We start from the raw sequence: 17280 nt of genomic DNA, 5'->3' as shown, positions 1-17280 counted from the left end.
CATCTGGTCCTGGACTTTTTTTGATTGGTAGTCTATTAATTATTGCTTCAATTTCAGAGTCTGTTATTGCTCTATTCAGTGATTCAGCTTCTTCCTGGTTTAGTCTTGGGAGAGTGTATGTGTCCAGGAATTTGTCCATTTCTTCTAGATTTTCTAGTTTATTTGCGTAAAGGTGTTTATAGTATTCTCTGATGGTAGTTTGTATTTCTGTGGGATCGGTGGTGATATCCCCTTTAGCATTTTTTTATTGCATCTATTTGATTCTTCTCTCTTTTCTTCTTTATTAGTCTTGCCAGCAGTCTATCAGTTTTGTTGATCTTTTCAAAAAAACAGCTCCTGGATTCATTGATTTTTTGAAGGGTTTTTTGTTCTGCTCTGATCTTAGTTACTTCTTGTTTTCTGCTAGCCTTTGAATTTATTTGCTCTTGCTTCTCTAGTTCTTTTAATTGTGATGTCAGGGTATTGATTTTAGATCTTTCCTGCTTTCTCTTGTGGGCATTTAGTGCTATAAATTTCCCTCTACACACTGCTTTAAATGTGTCCCAGAGTTTGTGGTACGTTGTGTGTTTGTTCTCATTGGTTTCAAAGAACATCTTTATTTCTGCCTTCATTTTGTTATGTACCCGGTAGTCATTCAGGAGCAGGTTTTTCAGTTTCCATGTAGTTGTGTGGTTTTTAGTGAGTTTCTTAATCCTGAGTTCTAATTTGATCGCACTGTGGTCTGAGAGACAGTTTGTTGTGGTTTCTGTTCTTTTACAATTGCTGAGGAGTGCTTTACTTCCAACTATGTGGTTGATTTTGGAGTAAGTGCGATGTGGTGCTGAGAAGAATGTATATTCTGTTGATTTTTGGTGGAGAGTTCTCTAGCTGTCTATTAGGTCTGCTTGGTGCAGAGCTAAGTTCAATTCCTGGATATCTTAACTTTCTTTCTCGTTGATCTGTCTAATGTTGACAGTGGGATGTTAAAGTCTCCCATTATTATTGTGTGGGAGTCTAAGTCTCTTTGTAAGTCTCTAAGGACTTGCTTTATGAATCTGGGTGCTCCTGTATTGGGTTCATATATATTTAGGATAGTTAGTTCTTGTTGAAGTGATCCCTTTACCATTACATAATAGCCTTCTTTGTCTCTTTTGAACTTCGTTAGTTTAAAATCTGTTTTATCGAGACTAGTATTGTAATCCCTGCTTTTTTTTGCTTTCCATTTGCTTGGTAGATCTTCCTCTATCCCTTTATTTTGAGCCTATGTGTGTCTCTGCACGTGAGATGGGTATCCTGAATATAGCACCCTGATGGGTCTTGACTCTTTATCCAATTTGCCAGTCTTTGTCTTTTAATTGGGGCATATAGCCCCTTTACAGTTAAGGTTAATATTGTTATGTATGAATTTGATCCTGTCATTATGATGTTACCTAGTTATTTTGCCCATTAGTTGATGCAGTTTCTTCCTAGCATCGATGGTCTTTACAATTTGGCATGTTTTTGCAGTGGCTGGTACCAGTTGTTCCTTTCTGTGTTTAGCACTTCCTTCAGGACCACTCTTGTAAGGCAGGCCTTGTGGTGACAAAATCCCTCAGCATTTGCTTGTCTGTAAAGGATTTTATTTCTCCTTCACTTATGAAGCTGAGTTTGCCTGGATATGAAATTCTGGGTTGAAAATTCTTTTATTTAAGAATGTTAAATATTGGACACCACTCTTCTGGCTTGTAGAGTTTCTGCTGAGAGATCTGCTGTTAGTCTGATGGGCTTCCCGTTGTGGGCAACCTGACCTTTCTCTCTGGCTGCCCTTAAGATTTTTCCTTCATTTCAATCTTGGTGAATCTGACAATTATGTGTCTTGGGGTTGCTCTTCTTGAAGACTCTCTTTGTGGTGTTCTCTGTATTTCTTGAATTTGCATGTTGGCCTGCCTTGCTAGGTTGGGGAAGTTCTCCTGGATAATATCCTGAAGAGTGTTTTCCAGCTTGGTTCCATTCTCCCCGTCACTTTCAGGTCCACCAGTCAAATGTAGAGTTGGTCTTTTCACATAGACCCATATTTCTTGGAAGCTTCGTTCTTTTGTTTTTACTATTTTTTCTCTAAACTTCTCTTCTCACTTTATTTTATTAATTTGATCTTCAATCACTGATACCCTTTCTTCCACTTGTTCGAATTAGCTACTGAAGCTTGTGCATGTGCCACGTAGTTCTCGTGCCATGGTTTTCAGCTCCATCAGGTCATTTAAGGTCTTCTCTATACTGTTTATTCTAGTTAGACATTCGTCTAATCTTTTTCAATGTTTTTAGCTTCCTTGCGATGGGTTCAAACATCCTCCTTTAGCTTGGAGTAGTTTGTTATTACCGACTTTCTGAAGTCTACTTCTGCCAACTTGTCAAAATCATTCTCTGTCCCGCTTTGTTCTGTTGCTGGCGAGGAGCTGTGTTCCTTTGGAGGAGAAGGGACATTCTGGTTTTTAGAATTTTCAACTTTTCTGCTCTGGTTTCTCCCCATCTTTGTGGTTTTATCTACCTTTGGTCTTTGATGATGGTGACCTACAGATGGGGTTTTGGTGTGGATGTCCTTTTTGTTGATGTTATTCCTTTCTGTTTGTTAGTTTTCCTTCTAACAGTCAGGTCCCTCAGCTGCAGGTCTGTTGGAGTTTGCTGGAGGTCCACTCCAGACCCAATTTGCCTGGGTATCACCAGCGGAGGCTGCAGAACAGCAAATATTGCAGAACAGCAAGTGTTGCTGCCTGATCCTTCTTCTGGAAGCTTTGTCTCAGAGTGGCACCCAGCTGTATGAAGTGTCAGTTGGCCCCTACTAGGAGGTGTCTCCAAGTTAGGCTACATGGGAGTCAGGGACCCACTTGAGGCAGTCTGTCCATTCTCAGAGCTCAAACACTGTGCTGGGAGAACCACTGCTCTTTTCAGAGCTGTCAGACAGGGACGTTTAAGTCTGCAGAAGTTTCTTCTGCCTTTTGTTCAGCTATGCCCTGCCCCTAGAGGTGGAGTCTTCAGAGGCAGGGGGACCTCCTTGAGCTTCAGTGGGCTCCTCCCAGTTCGAGCTTCCTGGAGGCTTTGTTTACCAACTCAAGCCTCAGCAATGGCGGACGCCCCTCCCCCAGCCAGGCTTGCTGCCTGGTAGTTCGATCTCAAACTAGCAGTGAGCAAGGCTCCGTGGGAGTGGGCCCCGCTGAGCTAGGCACAGGATATAATCTCCTGGTGTGCCGTTTGCTAAGACTGTTGGAAAAGCGCAGTGTTTAGGTGGCAGTGTCCTGATTTTCCCGGTATAGTCTGTCACAGTTTCTCTTGGCTAGGAAAGGGAACTCCCCCGACCCCTTGCACTTCCCAGGTGAGGCGATGCCCTACCCTGCTTTGGCTTGCCCTCTGTGGGCTGCACCCACTGTCTGACCAGTCCCAGTGAGATGAACCAGGTACCTCAGTTGGAAATGCAGAAATCACCCGTCTTCTGTGTCGATCACACTGGGAGCCACTGACCAGAGCTGTTTCTATTCAGCCATCTTGGAACGGACCCCTCCAAGGATCTTTTTCATATAATGACTTCTTTTCCTCTGGGTAGATACCCAGTAGTGGGATTGCTGGATCAAATGGTATTCTACTTTTAGTTCTTTAAGGAAAATCTACACAGTTTTCCATAGTGGTTGTACTAGTTTACGTTCCCACCAGCCATGTAGAAGTGTTCCCTGTTCACTGCATCCATGCCAGCATCTATTATTTTTTGGTTTTTTGATTATGGCCATTCTTGCAGGAATAAGGTGGTATCGCATTGTGGTTTTGATTTGCATTTCCCTGATCATTAGTGATGTTGAGCATTTTTTCATATGTTTAGAGCCATTTGTTTATCTTCTTTTGAGAATTGTCAGTTCATGTCCTTAGCCCACTTTTTGATTGGATTGTTTTTTTCTTGTTGATTTGTTTGAGTTCATTGTGGATTCTGGATGTTAGTTGTTTGTCAGATGTATAGATTGTGAAGATTTTCTCCCACCCTGTGGGTTGTCTGTTTACTCTGCTGACTTTTTTGCCATGCAAAAGCTCTTTAGTTTAATTAAGTTCCAGCTATTTTTCTTTGTTTTTATTGCGTTTGCTTTTGAGTTCTTGGTCGGGAAATCCTTGCCTAAGCCAATGTCTAGAAGGGTTTTTCCAATGTTACCTTCTAGAATTTTTATAGTTTCAGGTCTTAGTTGATTATTGTGTAAGATAAGAAATGAGGATTCAGTTTCATTCTCCTACATGTGGCTAGCCAATTATCCCAGCACCATTTGTTTAACAGGGTGTCCTTTCCCTACTTTATGTTTTTGTTTGCTTTGTCAAAGATCAGTTGGCTTTAAGTATTTGGGTTTATTTCTGGGTTCTCTGTTCTGTTCTATTGGTCTATGTGCCTATTTTTATACCAATACCATGCTGTTTGGGTGACTGTGGCCTTATAGTATAGTTTGAAATCAGGTAATATGATGCTTCCAGATTTATTCTTTTTGCTTAGTCTTGCTTTGGCTGTGTGGGCTCTTTTTTGGTTCCATACAAATTTTAGGATTTTTTTTAGTTCACTGAATAATGGTGGTGGTATTTTGATGGGGATAGTGTTGAATTTGTAGATTGCTTTGGGCAGTGTGGTCATTTTCAAAATACTGATTCTACCATCCATGAGCATGGGATGTGTTTTCATTTGTTTGTATCGTATGATTTCTTCCAGCATTGTTTTGTAGTTTTCCTTGTTGAGGTGTTTTACCTTCTTGGTTGGGTATATTGCTAAGTTTTGTTTTTTTTTTTTGTTTGTTTTTTTTTTTTTTTTGCAGCTTTTGTAAAAGAGGTCGAGTTCTTGATTTGATTCTCTGCTTGGTCGCTGTTATTGTATTGAAGAGCTACTGATTTGTGTGCATTAATTTTGTATCCAGAAACACTGCTGAATTCTTTTATCAGTTCTAGGAGCTTTCTGGAGGAGAGTTTAGGGTTTTCTAGGTAAACAATTGTCAGCAAACAGTGACAGTTAGACCTCCTCTTTACTGATTTGGATACCCTTTATTTCTTTCTCTTGTCTGATTGCTCTGGCTGGGACTTCCAGTACTGTGTTGAAGAGGAGTGGTGAGGGTGGGCATCCTTGTCTTGTTCCAGTTCTCAGAGGGAATGCTTTCAACTTCTCCCCATTCAGTATTATGTTGGCTGTGAGTTTGTCTAGATGGCTTTTATTACATTGAGGTATATGTCCCTTGTATGCTGATTTTGTTGAGAGTTTTAATCATAAAGGGATGCTGCATTTTGTGGAATGCTTTTTCTGCATCAGTTGAGATGATTGTATGATTTTTGTTTTTAATTCTGCTTAGGTGGTATATCACATTTATTGCCTTTCATCTGTTAAACTATCCCTGCATCCCTGGTACGAAACCCACTTGATCATGGTGGATTATCTTTTTGATATGTTGTTGGATTTGGTTAGCTAGTACTTTGTTAAGGATTTTAGCATCTATGCTCATCAGGGATATTGGTTTGTAGTTTTCTTTTTTGGTTATGTTCTTTCCTGGTTTTGGAATTAGGGTGATACTGGCTTGATGGAAAGATTTAGGGAGGGTTCCCTCTTTCTCTATCTTGTGAAATAGTGTCAATAGGATTGGTACCAATTCTTTTTTGAATGTCTAGTAGAATTCTTCTGTGAATCCATCCGGTCCTGGACTTTTTTTTGTTGGTAATTTTTAAAATTACCATTTCAGTTCACTGCTTGTTATTGGTCTATTCAGGGTATCTGATTCTTCTTGATTTAAGCTAGGAAGGTTGTATTTTTCCAGAAATTTATCCATCTCCTCTAGGTTTTCTAGTTTATGTGCATAAAGGTGTTCATAGCAGCCGTGAATGATCTTTTGTATTTTTGTGTTGTCAGTTGTAATGTCTCCCATTTCATTTCTAATTGAGATTATTTTGATTTTCTCTCTTGCTTAATCTTGCTAATGGTCTATCAATTTTATTTATCTTTTCAAAGAATCGACTTTTTGTTTCAATTATCTTTTGTATTTTTTTTTTTTTTTTTTTTTTGAGACGGAGTCTCGCTGTGTCTCCCAGGCTGGAGTGCAGTGGCATGATCTCGGCTCACTGCAAGCTCCGCCTCCCGGGTTCACGCCATTCTCCCGCCTCAGCCTCCCAAGTAGCTGAGACTACAGGCGCCCGCCACCACGCCCGGCTAGTTTTTTGTATTTTTAGTAGAGACGGGGTTTCACCATGTTAGCCAGGATAGTCTCCATCTCCTGACCTCGTGATCCACCCGCCTCGGCCTCCCAAAGTGCTGGGATTACAGGCTTGAGCCACCGCGCCCGGCCTATCTTTTGTATTTTTGTTTGTTTCAACTTCATTTAGTTCTGTTCTGATCATGGCTATTTCCTTTCTTCTGCTGGGTTTGGGTTTGGTTTGTCCTTATTTCTCTAGTTCCTTGAAGTGTGACCTTAGATTGTCTGTTAGTGCTCATTCAGACTTTTTGATGTAGGTGTTTCGGGCTATGAACTTTCCTCCTTGCACCACCTTTGCTGTATCCCAGAGGTTTTGATAGGTTGTGTCACTATTGTCATTCAGTTTGAAGAATTTAATTTCCATCTTGATTTCATTTTTGACCCAGTGATCATTCAGGAGCAGGTTATTTAATTTCCATGTATTCGCATGGTTTTGAAGAGTTGATTTCTAGTTTTATTCACACTGTGATCTGAGAGAGTACATGATATAATTTCAATTTTTTTAATATATAGAGACCCCTTTTGTGGTCTGTCTTGGAGAAAGTTCCATGCACTGTTGAATAGAATGTATATTCAGCAGTTGTTGGGTAGAATGTTCTGTATATATCTATTACGTCAATTTGTTCCAGGGTATAGTTTAAATCCATTGTTTCTTTGTTGTCTGTCTTGATGACCTGTCAGGTGCTGTCAGTGTGGTATTAAAGTCCCCCACTATTATTGTGTTGCTATCTATCTCATTTTTATTTTATTTATTTTTGAGACAGAGTTTTGCTCCTGTTGCCCAGGCTGGAGTGCAATGGTGCAGTCTTGGCTCACCCCAACCTCCGCCTCCCAGGTTCAAGCGATTCTTCTGCCTCAGCCTCCTGAGTAGCTGGGATTACAGGCATGTGCCACCACGCCTGGCTAATTTTGTATTTTTAGTAGAGATGGGGTTTCTCCATGTTGGTCAGGCTGGTCTCGAACTCCTGACCTCAGGTGATCCGCCTGCCTCGGCCTCCCAAAATGCTGGGATTACAGGCATGAGCCACTGCCCCCAGCCTGTCTATCTCATTTCTTAGGTCTGTTGGCAATTGTTTTATAAATTTGGGACCTCCAGTGTTAGGTGCATATATGTTTAGGATTGTGATATGTTCCTGCTGGGCACTGCCTTTTACCATTATATGATGTACCTCTTTGTCTTTTTTAACTGCTGATGCTTTAAAGTTTGTTTTGTCTGATACAAGAATAGCCACCTCTGATTGCTTTTGGTGTCCATTTGCATGGAATATCTTTCCAACCCTTTACCTTAAGCTTGTGTAAGTCCTTATGCGTTAGGTGAATCTCTTGAAGGCAGCAGATGGTTGGTGAGTTCTCCTTTCTGCAATTCTGTGTCTTTTAAGTGGAGCATTTAGGCCATTTACATTCAACATTAGTATTGAGATGTGAGGCACCATTCCATTCATTGTGCTGTGTTGCCTGTACATCTTTTTTTTTTTAATTGTATTTTTGTTTTATAGGTCACGAGATTTATGTTTTACATAAGTTCTGTTTTGATGTGTTTCCAGGATTTGTTTCAAGATTTAGAGCTCCTTTTAGCAGTTCTTGTACTGCTGGCTTGGTAGTGGCAAATTCTCTCAGCATTTGTTTGTTTGAAAAAGACTATCTTTCCTTCGTTTATGAAGCTTAGTTTCACTGGATACAAAATTCTTGGCTGATAATTATTTTGTTTGAGGAGGCTGAAGATAGGGCTCCAATCCCTTCTAGCTTGTAGGGTTTTTGCTGAGAAATCTGCTGTTAATCTGATAGGTTTTTCTTTATAGGTTACCTGGTGCTTTTGTCTCACAGCTCTTGAGATTCTTTCCCTTGTCTTAACTTCCGATAACCGGATTACAATGTGCCTAGGCAATAGTCTTTTTGTGATGAATTTCCCAGATGAAATTTGAGCTTCTTGTATTGGATGCCTAAGTCTCTAACAAGGCTGGGGAAGTTTTCCTCGAAATTTCCTCGATTTCCAAATGCGTTTTCCAAACTTTTACATTTCTCTTCTTCAGGAATGCTGATTATTCTTAGGTTTGGTCATTTAACATAATCCCAGACTTCTTGGATGCTTTGTTCATATTTTCTTATTCTTTTTCTTTTGTCTTTGTTGGAATGGGTTAATTTGAAGACCTTGTCTATAAGCTCTGAAGTTCTTTCTTCTGCTTGTTCAATTCTATTGTTGAGACTTTCTATAGCATTTTGCATTTCTGTAAGTGCATCCATTGTTTCCTGTAGTTTTGGTTGTTTTTTATTTATGCTATCTATTTCATTGTCTATTTCTCTCGTCACTTCTCATATCATTTTTTTGATTTCCTTAAATTGGGCTTTTCCTTTCTCTGGTGCCTCCTTAATTAGCCTGATAACTAACCTTCTAAATTCTTTTTCAGTTGAATCAGGGATTTCTTCTTGGTTTGGATCCATTGCTGGTGAACTAGTGTGATTTTTGGGAGTGTTAAAGAACCTTGTTTTGTTATATTCCCAGAGTTGGTTTTCTGGTTCCTTCTCATTTGGGTAGGCTGTGTCAGAGGAAAGGTCTAAGGCACAAGGGTGTTCAGATTCTTTTGTCCCACGGGGTATTTGCTTGACGTAGCACTCTTCCCCCTTTTCATAGGGATGTTACTTCCTGAGAGCTGAGCTGTAGTGATTGTTATCTCTCTTCTGGATCTAGCCATCCAGCAAGTCTCCCAGGCTCCAGTCTGGTACTGGTGGTTGTCTGCACAAAGTCTTGTGAACCATCTGTGTGGGTCTCTCAGCTGTGGATACCAGCACCTGTTCTGGTGGAGGTGGCAGGGGGGTGATGTGGACTCTGTGAGCATCCTTGGCTTTGGTTGCTTAATGCACTATTTTTATTCTGGTTGGCCTCCTGCCAGGAGGTGGCACTTTCAAGAGAGCATCAGCTGTGGTAGTATGGAGAAGAACAGGCAGTGAGCAGGGCCCTAGAAATCCCAAGAGTATATATTCTTTGTCTTCAGATCAGGTTGGGAAGGGCAGGGTTGGGCTCAGACTCTCCTTGGGCAGGTCTTGCTGTGGCTGCTGTGGGGAATGGGAATGAGGTTCCCAGGTCAATGGAGTTATGTTCCTAGGAGGATTATGGCTGCCTCTGCTGTGTCATGCAGGTTGTCAGGGAAGTGGGGGAAAGCCAGCAGTCACAGGCCTCACCCAGCTCACATGCAACCCAAAGGGCTGGTCTCACTCCCACTGTGCCCACCCCCCAACCACACTGAGTCCATTTCCAGGCAGTGGGCAAGCAGGGCTGAGAACTTGCCCCAGACTACCCACCTCCCAGCTGTGAAAGCAAGTAGGGCTTTCCGTCTTCCCCTGCCTGTGGAGTCCACACACTGGATTCATGCCCTCTCCTGAGTTCTGTTAAGGGGAGTTCTCCATCAGTTCAAATTGTTACAAAGTTCAACTGGAGGTTTCCTTCTCCCTGTGGCCTTTTCCCACTGCCTCTGCCTTTCCTCCCCAAGAACCCCTGTGAGGCAAGGTGGAAATTGCTTGCTAGAGAACCCAGCGATCCCACAGGGGTTTTCCTACTGCTTCCTCTACCCCTGTATTTCACTTGGCTCTCTAAGTTGACTCAGCTCCAATGAGGTCAGATTTGTTTCCCGTAATCTAGACCTTCAGGTTCCCTAATGGGGTGTGTGTTCTGGGACAGATGATCTCCCTTTCCCACTTCCACACTGTTTGGGCACTCACAGTATTTGGGAGGTCTCCCGGGTCCTGCAGGAGCAATCCACTTCCTTCAGAGGGTATATGGGTTCTCTTGGCTTTCTAATGTGTTCCTGCTGTCATTCTGGAGCAGAAGTTTACAATGTGAGCCTCCATGTGCTGCTCTGTCCATCCGAGTGGGAGCTGCAGTCTATTCCTGCCTCCTTTCTGCCGTGATCTCTCCTACTTTCAGGGCTTTTTCTTTTTTGTTTCCATTTGTGTTCTGCATTGTGTCCTAACTAAGAAGTCAAACTGGCTGGCTATATAGCATCTTGCTAAATGATACCTTATTCTATGTAAAGGTACTTGTCCTCATTGGAAAACGGTTCTTGAATATAAGTTTCTAAAGCTGCCTTGAGATACTGAGAAGGCAGTATAGCATGGTGAATAAAAGGATGGGTTTTGGAATTAGACTTGGATTCAAAATCAAGATCTGTCATTTACTAAGCCATGTGACTTTGGGAAGTTACTTAACATTGAGCTTCTGTTTCCTCACCTGTAAGAAGAGTATGCTAATTCCTCTCAAGTTACAAGGATTAAATGAAATACTGTATTTAATATGTGGCACATAGTAAGCACTCAACAAATGTGGCTATTATTTTCATTATTAGAAGGGCATAAATAAATAGGTAAAAATATGCATTTTAAAAGTCTTAGCAGGAAACCGATAAATTAATTTTGATTTTCGTAAGTTGCTCCATTGTTCCTAATTTCCTAATCAAGCCCTACATGACAATCCTCAGTTATTTATAAACTTAAGTTATTTGTTTGTAGTGCCATTAACAGTATTTGTTCAATTTACTCAACATCTGGCTTTCCATAGTAATCAGAAATCCCAGTCTTTAAATACCATTCAGAGAACTTCAAGCAGTTTTCTAAACAGATGGTTTTGTGTCTGTGATTTTTTTTTTTCTTACGTGTTCTCCAGAGATCAGAACTCTGAAAAGATAGCACTGGATTCCCCCCACCACTCACTGTGCCCCAGCCTTTCCCAGTGATTTTGGTTGAGAATGCAATAGTGACCTTAGTATTTAATTTTGTCTCTATGAAGCTGTTTTTTTAAAAAGTGGTGATTTTCAGAGGGTAGAGAATACCATAGAACCAGTGATGATGTTGGTTATCTTCATTTTCCATCAGCATCCTGGGCTCTTGCCCCTCTACCATATATACCTGATTCCTTTTTTCAGAAGGAGTCTTCCTGCTTGGAAGATTTATATAAATTTAATTTATATAAATTATATGTACTACCATAATTGTAATTTACATTCTAAAATATACCCTAAAATAGAATTTTTAGTAGATAGAGATAAATTTCTATAAATAAAAAGTCCATTTTTTTTCCTGTTCTCCATTGAATTATTTTGTGAACCCGTTTGGGTATATGCATCCCACTATGGATTCAGATTCATCCCTTGTATCCAAATTACAAATTATTTGAGAAAACAAAATGTCTGCCTAAATAGTAGAATGTTATTAGCAGTTGTTTAAATGTGTTATGTAGGAAGAGTTGTGTCAGTTAGTGAGATCAGCTTTTCCCAAACCTTATTATACCTGAGATCACGAAATCATTTAATTCTCTGCCTTAAATACCAAGAAAGAAGGACAAAAGGATAGTGGATGGAGAGAGAAGAGCCAAGATACACTTTTTTATTCCTGGGAATATTAAGCAAGATGCTGAGTATGAAGCAGTAATGATTTGCCCTGGCAAACTATAGTGAATTAAGAAATATTCTATAGACTGTAAGTAGATTGCTAGAAGATTTCTATGTACAAGAGTTCTCTTCTGCATTCCATGTTGCAGAGAAGCCTTGGGCTGGACCACAAAGCAGGGAGTGTATAGGATTCAGATGAGTGGAGAGGGAAAGAGAGCATTTCCCACTGTTTGTTTGGATTTGCTAATTGCTTTTTGATTTTGAGTCACCCATTTGCTTGTTTGTTTCTTTGTAAGTGTTCCTGGTTCTCCATCATCTTTCACAAGACTAACTCCAACAGCTTCCTTACCATCCTTCCAACGTTCTGGAATCCCCTTTGCTTCTCTTCTTTTTATTTTTAATTATGATGGATGCGTAATGATTGATCCTCTTTTCTTCTTATCCACCATTTTCTCTTACCTGGATCCTGCATTATTGCCTCAGCCTGCCTCCCTTCTTTTCCCCCTTCTAATCCATTCTCCACCCAGCCATCAAAGTGATCTTTCTAAAATTTAAATGTGATTCTGTTTCTGCTTAAAACCATTCAGTGGTTCCTCACTTCCTCATTATAAAGTTTGAATTCTTCACCATCGATTATATGGCCTTTATTATCTGGATCTTACCTTTCTAGAAAGCTTACCACTTCTCCCCCTTACATTAGATACTCTCAATCATATTAAACTCTTTGGCATACTTTCTTTCACCTTTGGCTCTTTGCATTTGTTTCTCTGCCTGAAACTCTTCCTATTCTCCTGGCTAACTTGTACTCAAGTTTGATGTCCCAACTTAAATTCCACTTTCTTGGAAGTGCATGCACAGTACTTGCTTAGTCTATGCTGTCACCATTTCTATATTCATGCTCTGGATATAATGCAAAAAGCACAGCACAGGATTTGGACTTGGAGTAGGAAGACTAAGGTTTGACCACTAATCTTTGCTATGCAATCTTGGGGAAGTCACTTAATGTCTTCAGGCCTTAATCACTTCATCTCTAACGTGGAATAATGTCACTTTTCTCTCAAGCCCCTTGAAGCATTTATTGATATAATACACATAAAAGGATACTATAAGCACTAAAGCACCATGCTCATGTACATTACTGCTGCTACTATTGTTATTACTACTACTGCTACTGCTATTACCACTCCTCTCCTCTTCCTCCTTGCCTGCCACCTCATGATCCTCAGCAGTCTTTCTGGAGTGTTTTATATGGGACTTGGTTTTTTAGGGGATGAAGATTTTACCAAGGACATAACAGAGCTGTTTTCCCAGCTGCACGTTTCCTCCAAACCAGAGAAACTTGCCAGGGTAAGTTATCGCTTCTTGGTGATTTTCATTATTTTACTTGTAAGAATGTAGTGGATAAAGACTATAAGATTATAAATTCCTGGCAGAGGTGTCACCAAAATCGAGGGTGTATTCTCGTTATACCCAGAATTGGGTTCTGCATCTACTTGCCTTCTGCTCCTCTAAGTCAGTGTGTTGAACCCACATCGGCCCTCCAACACGTGTCCCATCTTCACCTGTTTTCAGTTGGGATGCTTTGCTTATCTGAAAGCTTAATTTAGGCTACAATGTTGGTCATTAAAAGTTGGCAGTGCTGACCAGCCTCATGATTCCAGTGGGTGAGCCTCTGTTGAGGACTCACTGTTCTCAGGGGTCTGAATGATTTAGAAATAATATGTGGCCTTGCCCATAGGGATTAGAGGTTGTCATTACCCAGAGCCCAGTAACTCAGATAATGACTATTTGGCGTATGGAAGTGAGAGAGTATTATGACCAAGGCCTTTATTTTTGGTGCTGATTCTGGAACTATTTTCTTATATCTGAAATGTGGAGAGACTTTAATCAAAGCTTAGAGTGGGTAGGGAGGTTCTGTGGCAAATATAAGCCAGTGCCTGCTCATGGGACACTGTTCACTGGGTCATGGACTGCTTGCTACCTCTTTACCCACCTCTACCAATCTTGAGAAGCATTTCAAGACCAGTCAGCTGCAGGTGCACATTGTTTCCTGGCCAGGGAGAGGTGAGAGCTATTGCATAGTCAACCCAGTCACCTTGTCTCCATCCCTCAGGGCAAGGAATATGATGTTTGGTGTGTTATCCCACTCTCCTATGCCCATCGAAAAAGGTGTATTCTCTGAGAAAGCTTTTTTAGATCATCCCCAGGCAGCTCATCTCCCTTACCTCTACTGTAACACTTTACTACAGCACTTTTGATCTTGTATTATAGTGCTTTTTATTTTGGAAATAATATCAAACTTAGAGAAAAGTTACAAGAGTAGCACAAACAATATTTGTATACCTTTTATGCAAATCCAATACTCTTAATATTTACCTCATTTGCTTAAACATTTGTGCTTTCACATATGTTCTTTCTCTCTGTGTGTATAAATACACGTATACACATGTAGATAAACACATATTATTTTTGTAACTATTTGAGAGTAAATTGTGAACATTATTGCTCTTCTAAATTTTTCAATATGTGTCTGCTAAGGATAGGGATATTCCCTTACATAACCACAGTATAGCTATCAACTTCAGTAAATTTAACATTAGTACTTTTGTTGTACTAATTTGTTGTAATCTGTTTTCCGTATTTCAGTTACATCAGTTGACCCAATAACGTCCAATAATATCAAACTTTTTCCTTCACCACTGGAGCCAGTACATGATCACAAATTTAGCTGCCATGTACTTTTAGTTTCCTTTAATCTAGAACAGTTCTTCAGCCTTTCTTTGTCTTTTATGACACTGGTGTTTTTGAAAAACAAGTTTTGGAGTTTGTCTGATGCTTTCTCATGATTAATGTCAGTTTATACATTCCTGGCCAAAATACTCTGTAAGTGATGGTGTGTCCTGCCCAGGGTATCACATCTAAAAGTACATGATATTCATTTACCCCTTATTGGTGATGTGTTGTCTGATTTCTTTCTGTAGAGCTACAGTTTATTTACCTATCTTGCTAATAAACGTTCTGTGAGGAGATACTGTAAGACCATACAAATATCCTGCTACTCATCATAATTTCTCTCCTAAATCTAGCATCTATTTATGATTCTTGCACCAATATCTAGTGTGAAGATTTACCAGTTGGCTTTAAGCGTTCCAGTATAGTCATGAGCTCTCCTTTCTCCCCTATTTTGTTCATTCTTTTTTTATTTGTTGTCAGTATTTTTTATTTGTTGTCATGGAGTTCTGCTTTTTCCCCATTGGCTTGTAATTCATCACTGTCCTTAATATTTTGATGTTCAGATTTGTCTTTCAAGCTGGCTCCTAGGTGGCATGCCTCCATCATTTTGGGGTGCTTCCTTACTTTCTGGCATAACAAGATATTCTTATGTCTTAATACCTTCTGTGCCCCAGCCCCACAACCAGAAATTTCTTTGCGAAAGCATGATTCATTGATTTTTGGTTTCATAAACCAAGACCTGAGTACTAAGTGTACTCATCGCCACTGGCGTGACTCTGATTCTAGGCTGTCAGCAGAGCTAGAAAATATACTCAGGTACGTATACACCTATATGTGTTATGTATGTAGATACATATGTGCACATGTACACCTATATGTGTTTTAGAAATCATGATTTCACACATAGTATAACTCCAATTTTAATCCATCCCTACAGGGTTTTTCCTTGCCTTTCCCTGTTACACATTTGTATCTCTCTTCTACAGTAGGAACCTTGTCTCCCAACAATATTACCACATTTCCTTAATTATGAGATGTGTCTGAAATGGTTTTATTGCTTTGCCTATACTATAGAGTATCCCTTATCCAAAATGCTTGGAATAGAGAACTGTTTCAGATTTCAGATTTTTGTTTGGATTTTGGAATATTTGCGCGCACACACACACACACACACACACACACACACACACAGTGCTGTATCTTGAGGATGCAATCTAAGTCTGAACACAGAATTTATTTATATTCATGTATACCTTATACACATAGCCTGAAGATAATTTTATACAATATTTTTAAAAATTTTGTGCATGGAGGCCGGGCGCAGTATCTTACGCCTGTGATCCCAGGACTTTGGGAAGCCGAGGCAGGCGAATCACGAAGTCAGGAGATCGAGACCATCTTGGCTAACACGGTGGAACCCCATCTCTACTAAAAATACAGAAAATTAGCCAAGCCAGGCGTGGTGGTGGGTGCCTGTAGTCCCAGCTACTCAGGAGGCTGAGGCAGGAGAATAGCATGAACCCGGGAGACGGAGCTTGCAGTGAGCCAAAATCGCACTACTGTACTCCAGCCTGGGTGACAGAATGAGACTCTGTCTTAAAAAAAAGAAAAAAAAAAATTGTGCATGAAACAAAATTTTGGATTCATTTTGACTGCAACCCATCACATGAGGTCAGGGGTGGAATTTTTCACTTGTGGCATCATATTGACACTTAAAAAATTTCAAATTTTGGAGAATTTTGGATTTTTGTATAAGTGATACTTAATCTGTACTATAAAAGTAACCTACAAAAAATTGTTTTATTTGCTGCCTATGTGTTAATTTTGTTTTTGAATATGTAGGGTATTAACACGCTTCCAAAAATCAAACTGCATAAAAAATATACTCAGGTCTCTCCCTCCCACTTCCCTTCCACTCTGTTCTCCTGTTTTTGTAGGTATTCATCTTTCTTGTTTTTGGCTTATCTTTCCCGAGTTTCTTTTTGTAAAGATAAGCAGATATATTTTCTTATCTCCTCTGATGGAAAAGTCAACATACTGTATTTGTTCTTTAGCACTCTGCCTTTTTCACTTAGCCTTGTGCATAAGTATTTTTATACATTTATCACAGTTTTTAAAAAATATGTATATCTTACCTCCTATCCTGAAGCTTAAATTTCTCAAAGGCAGGATCTGTACATACCTATTCCTTAAAATTCCAGCTCTACTACCTATTACTTTCTGTGTGACCTTTAGCAAGTTGCTTGACCTCTGTGAGCCTCATTTTTTTCTCTGTGTGGTGAGTAATAATAATGTAGAGTTCCTGTGAGGTTTAAATGTGTTCACACACACAAAGCTCTTACAAACTGCCTGGCTTATAGTAAATAAATGCTCACTGTTGATGGCTCCACAGAAGATAGCCCGATGTCCTCTACATGTAGCTGTTCAATAAATATACATATATGTTCAATAAACCTTTATTGTGCTTAGTAATTTGCTAGGTGCTAGGGAAATAATCATGAGAAAGACATAGTTTACATGCTTAATGAGAGATCACATTAATAATAATTTTTGGAAGACCAGTAACTCCTTATCTATCTGGCAGTTCTAGCCATTCTCTGAAAGCAGTCTTCAGATTGTTTAAATTTTAGGCATTGAGACTTAAGATGTAGATTGATTAAGGATCAAGGCCTTAACCATTGACCCTCAAAAGATTTATATGGCAGGCTGTGATGTAGGGGAAAGAGCACTGAATTAGGAGTCTGGGAATATGATTCTATGATTCTGATTCTTGTTCTGATACTCACATGTGGTATGGCCTTGGACAAATTCATTTTCTTCTCTAGGCCTCGTTATTTTTCTGTTGGAAATAAATAAGCTTTTGGAGAAGCCAAGTTCAAAGGTACCTTTTGAGATCTGCAGATCTCAACAACTGGAAAGTTCCAGACTGAATTGTGGGCGTGGATGACATTAATAATTTTGGAAAA

The 17280-nt window shown here is 39.9% G+C and overlaps 1 protein-coding gene across 10 annotated transcripts in view; it reads left to right on the top strand.

The window, feature by feature from the left end:
- Positions 1 to 17280, top strand: part of FAM114A2 (family with sequence similarity 114 member A2) — a 51957-nt gene that overhangs the window by 18119 nt on the left and 16558 nt on the right. For all 10 annotated transcript variants that reach the window (XM_015141297.3, XM_015141300.3, XM_015141296.3 and 7 more), the window contains one exon: positions 12849 to 12928. In XM_015141297.3, the coding sequence (XP_014996783.1) occupies positions 12849 to 12928 (80 nt within the window). The remainder of the gene's footprint in view (positions 1 to 12848; positions 12929 to 17280) is intronic.

Source organism: Macaca mulatta, chromosome 6 (assembly GCF_049350105.2).
Source record: "Macaca mulatta isolate MMU2019108-1 chromosome 6, T2T-MMU8v2.0, whole genome shotgun sequence".
Lineage (NCBI taxonomy): Eukaryota > Metazoa > Chordata > Mammalia > Primates > Cercopithecidae > Macaca > Macaca mulatta.
This window is presented reverse-complemented; position numbering and strand designations above follow the sequence as displayed.